Source organism: Pinus tabuliformis, chromosome 1_1 (genome assembly GCF_031772625.1).
Source record: "Pinus tabuliformis cultivar Carrire ecotype Pingquan chromosome 1_1, CPIR1, whole genome shotgun sequence".
NCBI classification, from domain to species: Eukaryota; Viridiplantae; Streptophyta; class Pinopsida; order Pinales; family Pinaceae; genus Pinus; species Pinus tabuliformis.
The window spans coordinates 546,776,071-546,783,696 of NC_142297.1; the positions used below are offsets into that span (position 1 = coordinate 546,776,071).

At 42.4% G+C, this 7,626-nt stretch overlaps 1 protein-coding gene across 1 annotated transcript; it reads right to left on the bottom strand.

Moving 5' to 3' along the window:
- Nucleotides 1–281: 281 nt before the first annotated feature.
- LOC149214271 (uncharacterized) lies at nt 282–5,836 on the bottom strand. The gene is made up of 2 exons (XM_089389350.1): nt 4,593–5,836; nt 282–4,500 (listed from the first exon to the last, which is right to left on the bottom strand). Exons 1-2 carry the CDS (start codon nt 5,834–5,836, stop codon nt 282–284), a joined length of 5,463 nt encoding a protein of 1,820 aa, XP_089245476.1.
- Nucleotides 5,837–7,626: the final 1,790 nt, after the last annotated feature.

Below are 7,626 nucleotides of genomic sequence, written 5' to 3' on the forward strand. Positions count from 1 at the left end.
TGGAGTAAGTGTGTGTGTGTGTGTGTGTGTGTGTATATATATATATCAAATTGATGTTTTAAAAAATTGATTAAATGTCATTAATGACATGCATAGTTTTAAAATACCAATAAATGACCATTTAAAAAGTGAAATATGGGAAAATTCCCATCATTTTTTTTTTTTTTAACTAAAACGGTTATATGATTTTTATTTATCTGGAAGCAAATGGGACTTTTTCATGCTGTCCTCCAATACAATGCAGATCTCTGAATACTGCCTCTTTTCCTCTATTACAAAATTCAGGGCATTTGAACAAAACTATTTTCGTTAACGAAGATAAGCCCTTTCATGATTGCACTGCCTTTGTTTGCCATTTTGTCCGCTTCACTGTTTAAATTTCTGAGTATATGATAGAATTTGCAGCTGTCAAAGTATTGGAGTACTCTTTTCAGTCTTTCCAACATTTTGTTGAGGCTAGGATTGTTGAATCGATCCCCCAGGTTTAAATTTTTTATTATTAGCTCTGAATCTCCGAAGACTTGCAGCTTTTTCACTCCTTTGTCTCTTGCAATTTGACAGGCTTTGAGAAGTCCTAATAGCTCAGCCTGATTATTGGACTTCTGTCCTAATCCCCAATAGAAGATGTCTTTAGTGTCACCGTCCGGTGAGTAGATGACTCCCCCTGCTCCAGCTGTCCCTGGATTCCCTTTTGACGCCCCATCAAAGAAGACTGTGTGTATTTTTTGAGACCTCCACCAGTTTTGAAAGTAGTCCTCTTTATCTCTTAATCGCCATTCCTGGTTGTTACTTTGTGGTTTAGGATAGTTTCTGCTCGGATAAGGCACTAGAGAGCCTAACCACCTCTTTTCTTCTGGCAGAAGCAAGGAGTCTTCTTTTATATACTGTTGTTGGGCTGCTTCCATCAAAAAGGCCTTAGCTTTTGCAGCTATTTGCAGCGATGTGTGTCTCACCTCATTGAAAATCTGCTGGTTACGTGCCAACCAAATCTGCCAGCAAACGTATTTGGGAATCGCTGTCCAGATTCTGCTCCAGAAAGATTTTTGGGGAATTTGATGCGGGTAATGGTGCTTCCACGAGGCAAACAGGTCAGCTGCGGAGTTAAAGGAAGGAACAGGAGTCTGCAAATCCATTAATATGAGCCCCCAAACTTCTTGAGCTACGCTGCAATCCATAAATAGATGTTGAGCTGTTTCTGAGTTATTATTGCACATAGCACACCTATGAGGTCCTGCTATTTTTCGCTTCTCCAGGTTATCTCCCGTGAGAATTTTGTTATGGATCAGAGTCCAGCAAAAGAAATTTACCTTTGGAGTGGCAAATGTATCCCAAACGCTTTTCCAGAAAGTTGAAGGATGATTGCTGTTTCTTATCCCCTGCAGAGCGCGGTAGCCATCAGTTGTGGAGTAAACTCCAGTTTGACCCCAACCCCAGCAGTCTTTTGCGGCTCTATGAACAGGGGCGGCGTCCTCCAAACGTTCTTCCAGCAGTGTTTGTTGATTTTTCAACCTGTTCGGGACTCCATAGAGGTCCCAGCCCTCCCACTCCCCACGCTGATTCCACTTCGACAGATCGTAGAGGCGTTTGACTCCAGCACGCTCCAACCAGGTTCTTAGTTCTGACATATCCGCTTGATCTGCTAAGGGAGCGTTCCTCATGATACTATCCGTCCATATGTTGATATGTTTGCCGCTTCCAGGGATACGATACAGATGTTTTATGAAGTGTTGACTGCTTTTACAACACAAACTCCAGAGTTGCGTGCTTTTGGCTGTGGACATATGAATTACGTTGCTGAGGTCTTTGCTTATTCCATACTTTAACCGCAGAGTGCTACTGACAGGATGGGTGGGATCATGGATCAATTTCCACAGGATTTTGCCTCCCAAGGCCAAGTTCACAAGATGAGGGTCTCTTATCTGTAATCCCCCCTCTTCCTTCGTTCTCTTTACAACATCCCAATTCACCAGATGAATTCTTTTTTCACTGCCTTTCCCTCCTTGCCACAAAAAATCTCTGAGAAGTTTGGAGATCTGCTCCATAACATTGCGAGGGGCCAAGAGGAAAGCTGCCTGGAAGATTGGGTACGCTGACAGCACCGATTTGATCAAGATAACTTTGCCACCCTTAGTCAACCAGTAACCCCCCCATGCTGCAATCTTGTTTTTCATTTTTGAGATTATTCCACTCCATAAGGCTCTTTTATTGATTCCAGATATAATGGGCAGGCCGAGGTAGATGAATCTATCCCATTCTGTGTGTCCTTTGAACCCAAGAATGGATGTTATACCTGCAAGTTCTTGCTGATCTATATTCCAACTAAAAACTTCGCTCTTGTTGTTGTTAACTGCCGCTCCAGTGACTCTGCAATAGCTTCTAAGGACCGTGTCAAATGCTCGAGCTATTCTTGTGGATGCTCCACCTAGGAGGAGTGAATCATCTGCAAAAAGTGCATGATTCGAAGGCTCAGCTCCTATTGTTGTTTTGAGGCCCGGTAAGATACCTGTATCTCTTTCTGCATTGAGCTTTCGGCTTAGTGAGTCTGCCATTAGAATGTACAGATAGGGGGAGAGTGGGCATCCCTGTCGTATGCCTCTCTTGGCTTGAAAAAAGTTTGTTGGACGACCATTAACAAGGGGAGCGATCCATGGATTGTCAATGCAGGCTTTGATGAGTTGAACAAAAGCAGGCGAGAAGCCAAATGTGAGAAGCACTTTGCTAAGGAAATTGCGGTTTACTCTATCAAACGCATTTGCCATGTCTAATTTTATCACCATACCTTTCTCTTTCCTCTGTTTACTAGAGTCGATTGTCTCTTGAACCTGGATTACATTATCTAGTATATGTCGACCTTCTACAAAGCCACTTTGGGAGCTGGATATCACCCTTTTTAGCAGTGGCTTAATTCTGTTTGCTAACAATTTGGCCAAAATTTTGTAAGACACATTACACAGCGATATAGGTCGAAATCTGGAAAAAGTTTCTGGGTTGGAGTCTTTGGGGATTAAAGCTAGGTAAGTAGAGTTGGTTCCTCCACCTATCTTGGCTTTTGTCATAAATCCTCTTATCATTTTCTGCAGATCTGCCTTGATAATATGCCAACATGTTTTATAGAAATGGATTGTGAATCCATCGGGCCCCGGTGCCTTGTCCGCTTCCATGGCCCAAATAACATTTATGATTTCCTTCTCTGTTATGGGTCTGCAGAGGATTGCATTTTCTTCAGGACTGATGAGTTTGGGAATATTTGAAAGAAGTGCAGCAGTTTCCTCATCATTACTTTGAGCATCTGGACTGTAGAGATTCTGGAAGTGAGCTTCAGCAGCTGCCTTGACTTGATTGTATCCTTTGCAGACTTGCCCATCTGCTGTTTTAATTTCTGCTATATAATTCCTTGACAGTCTTGCTCTATATTGCCTGTGGAAGAAAGCAGTATTCCGATCTCCCGCCTTTAACCACAGGCTTCTAGATTTTATTCTCCAATATTCTTCCTCCTTTCGGAATGACTGATATACTAATCGTTGTGCTTGAGTTTCTGTTTCCAACACTTCTGTTGTGATCTCTTTAATTTCCATGTCAGTTTGCAGAGATTGCAATGAATGAACTGCTTCTTTTCTTTGTTCTGTAGGAGTATGGATTGGTTTCTTAATCCAGTCTTTCAAGGCTTGTTTGGTAGCTTTTAACTTTTGCTCCCAAACATAACTAGTTGATCCATTGATGGGTTTGGACCAAGCTTCTTTCACCGTGTCTAAGAAACCCTCTCTCTCAATCCATTGGGGACTGAAACGAAAAGGGATAGGTCCCAGATCTTCTTCTTCTTCTAGGAGGAGCTGAACTGGCTTATGATCTGATGTAAGTTTAGGTAAAATTTTTGTGATGATGATTTTTTTTTCCATCATTATGGAGCTTTGCACTAGAAAGCGGTCAAGTCTTGCAGAGATGTGGTCCGAGCCAGTCCGGTTATTGGACCAGGTATATATACCCCGAACTGGGTTGAAATCCAATAGGTCCCAGCTTTGGGAGAGCTCCTCGACCATGGGCAGCAAGGGGTCCCTGCTGTCAATTCCTCCTCTCTTCTCTTTTGCTTTCATAATGATATTTAGATCGCCTGCTATAATGATATTGTTGGGAGAAGATAATTCTAAAAAGGCAGAGAGGCTGTTCCAGCATTCTCTTTTTTCAGTATAAGAAACTGGCACGTAAAGATTGAATAGAGAGATAGTTAACTTACTTGCTTTGTGTTTCAATTCCGTGAAGATCCAGTGCTGGGTTGCTTGGAAGTTATTCAGATGGAAGAGCTCTTCAGACCAAAGGGTTGCCAAGCCCCCGGAGGTACCCCTTGCACTGACTGCTTTACCTGCTTTTTTATTCCACTTTGTTTTACTGATCTCTAAAAGGGCCTGCCCTTCTAGTTTTGTCTCTTGGAGCATGAGAATTTCTGAGGGTTCATCTTTCAATAGGTCTTTAACAGCCTCGACTTTGGAGGGATTCCCCAGTCCTCTACAGTTCCAAGAGACTAACTTCATTATTTATTATTTTGATTGATGAGTCCTCCCTTGGAGGGCTTTGGCCTGGTGTTTCGCCCTATAGACATTTCTATTGTGGGCTGACTTCCTTGTGTTTTGTGTCTTTCTGCCTCCTCCTCCCTTTTTTCCTTTCGGGATTTCCTTCCTGCTTTTTTTGATGGGCGCTCGTAGATTTCATCTTCCGAAGAATCTGAGCTCTCCCTTGGTTTTTTCTTTGCCATATCAGCATATGATAGGTTGATGGGGCTACCCTGGTTGGAGTCGCTCTGGTCTGCTTCCACTCCCTCTTTGTGCAATGGAGGAGTATTTTCCTGCTCCTCGTGCTCCTTTGTTGGGTTCACTTGATGGCTCTGTTGTTCACCTTCTATCCCTTTTGATCTTGCTTCCGCTTCTTGGTTTATTTTGGATCTGCTAGTTTCTCCATTCCTATGTTGTTCACTTTCTGTCTCGTTTGGATTTACTTCCTCCTCTTGATTTATTTTGGATCTGCTGGTTTCTCCATTCCTATTGCCTTTTCCTGTACCTTTTTTTGCATTTGCATTTTTCTGCACTAGGGTCCATTGATCCCCGTTTTGTTTGCCCATTTGATCCTCAGTCTTCTTCTTGCAGTGCTTTGCGAAATGACCATGACCATGGCAGTGTCTGCATTTAAACGGCAACTGCTCGTAGTCCAGCTCTTGTACATACGTCCACCCAGCTACTGTAAGTTTGATGGCTTCCGGAAGCCCTTCTTCCAGGTCCACTTCGACACAGATGCGTGCACAGGAATATTGGTCCTTCCTTGCTGCTTGATCTATGTATTTTCCCAAGGCATTCCCTATGATCTGGAGGTGATTCCAACAGTGGAGGGGCAAATGGGGAAGCCTGACCCAAACCGGGACAGCTGAAGGAACGTCTTGAGTGGGATCAAAGTCAGGCGACCATTTGTTTAGGTAAAGGCCCTGAGGGCCCATGAAGTAAGGTCCATTTCTGAAGATTAATCCTTTATCATCAGGGCTTTCGAATACAAAAACAAAGAATCCCTTACCCACGAAGTAGCTTTTGACTCCTTCTTTAATGAGAGGCTTCCAGTTCCTTTGAGTCCACTCCTCTACCGTTTTTGGCGATGGCCAGAGGCCTGTGAACTGGCCTATGAGGCCTCTTTCAGCCAGATTCAGGGCAGCTTTGCAAGTATCTTCTTCGGGCAGTGCCACTGATGGGATAGTGTCCATCTTTTTAACAAACCTCTGCATGGTCGCAGAAGGAGGACGCTTAGGGCCAGAAGCCACTAACGACTTGAAGGCCAGGACCTCCGGTGGCAGGGGATCCATGTTCCACACGGATCAGGCCAATCAGTGAAGCGTTACACTGGAACGACCATCTTTACTCACCGCAGAAGATGGCAGAGAAGAGGGGGCAGAGGGCCCACCCCCGATCTGATCAGATGGGATGCCAACGATACCGGCCAGAGCAGCTGAGCACCACTCACCTGCAACGCAAACGACTTCAGGCCCAGGCCTGAGCGCCTCTCCGGCAGCCCTAATCGCAGCAACGATCTGACCTAGCTCGTTTCGTGCAGAGCTCCTCCGCGCGCTCGTTGAAGGAAAAGACTAAAATATTGATAAAGTGTGATACTAAAATTCCCATCAAATTTAACCATTGATAGCCTCAATAATATAATAATATAATATGAATATTTTGTATCATAATATTATGTTATATTATATTAAAGCTCTTTAGCCTAATGCATTGACATATATTATAATATATTAAACATAATATTATATGATATTACTATAGAGTTATTAAATCTAATAATATTAATATTAAATGTTTAATAGTAATATTTAGTTTTCCTCTATAAAATACTTTAATTTTTGTCAGTGAATTTTGTATTGCCTCAAAAAATCAGATTACATCTTCCCCATCATCATAGTTCAAACTGTTTGGACTCAATTTGTCACAAGGGAAACCAAATTGGTTGACTGGTAATTTAAAAGAAATCACATCAAAATAAAGTATCCGGTTTTGAGTACTACAAGAGTTGTCTGGTACTACGCTACATCGAGAATCAAGAAAAATTGCATAGAGGCATAACATGAGGTTAGGATTCAGAAGAAGTCACTAGAGTAGGATATTGTGCACTTGTACTAGCTGGAGCATATGGATTGAGCTCTCATTGAAGGTGGGAAAACATGAACATTGATATTATTGCACCCACTTAATCTCGTTTAGGGAATAAATGATGTCATTACGATCTTCATGCTTCTCTTTCAAGACTCTACCCAAAAGAGTTTTCATCTGCCAAAGGAGGGTGATGTAATTCAAGTATCGGTTCCATCTTCCCCTAGTGTGACCAAGGCCAGGAAATCAATTAGATACCTCCTCTAGAATCTAGGAGTCAGAATATGCTTGACGCTCATTAGTAGTGAGTATCTCAAGCTTGTATATTTCTTCACAAATGTTAGGAGGTGTTGCAGAGTGGAAAATAACAATGACTACCTAAGCTTAAGCCTAGGCACGTTTTCGACCTTGCAGTCCCCTACCACTACCTCCCCTGTGGTTATGCACGTGTTTTCAGGTCATTTTGGACCAATAGGGATGAATCCAAGTGAGATTACAAACCCTCAACAAGTTCGAATTCCAGGGAATAAGACTAAAAATACTATGACAAAAGTAATGCCAGAAGCTGTAAGGAGTTTGGGATAGCCTCAACCAACAGAAAAATAAAGACCAATACACCATAGGCCCATAAGGCACCCACTAGGTAAAAGTAGTTTCTCGCCAAGAAACACCAAGTCATAGGACGTAATGAAACCCCAGGGATGTTAACAAAAAATCACTAGACTTGAACCACACAAATTCAGAGTAAACGAAATAAATAACATAGTTAATAGAAAGGCTTGTACTTGGAAAACAATATCCCAAGTTGTTGGAGCTTACAAGGCTTTAGGCATAGAGTGCAAGGTGACGATGTTGACTGCCTCCCCTCCATTTCTTGCAATGTTGTCATAATTACACTACATGAACTCTCTAGAGGCCTAGTTTTTGGTTTTGGTCCATGAACTAGTAACTCAAGCAACCAGTAGTATGTACTATATTATGAAATTGAAATAGCTTG

Bases quoted from the DNA above. Each gene is read 5' to 3' on its own strand.
- LOC149214271 (XM_089389350.1), bottom strand. From the start codon at position 5,836: ATGGATCCCCTGCCACCGGAGGTCCTGGCCTTCAAGTCGTTAGTGGCT. The intron at 4,501-4,592 runs GTCTATAGGGCG...TTGGAACTGTAG, and splicing joins AGTCAGCCCACAATAGAAAT to AGGACTGGGGAATCCCTCCA.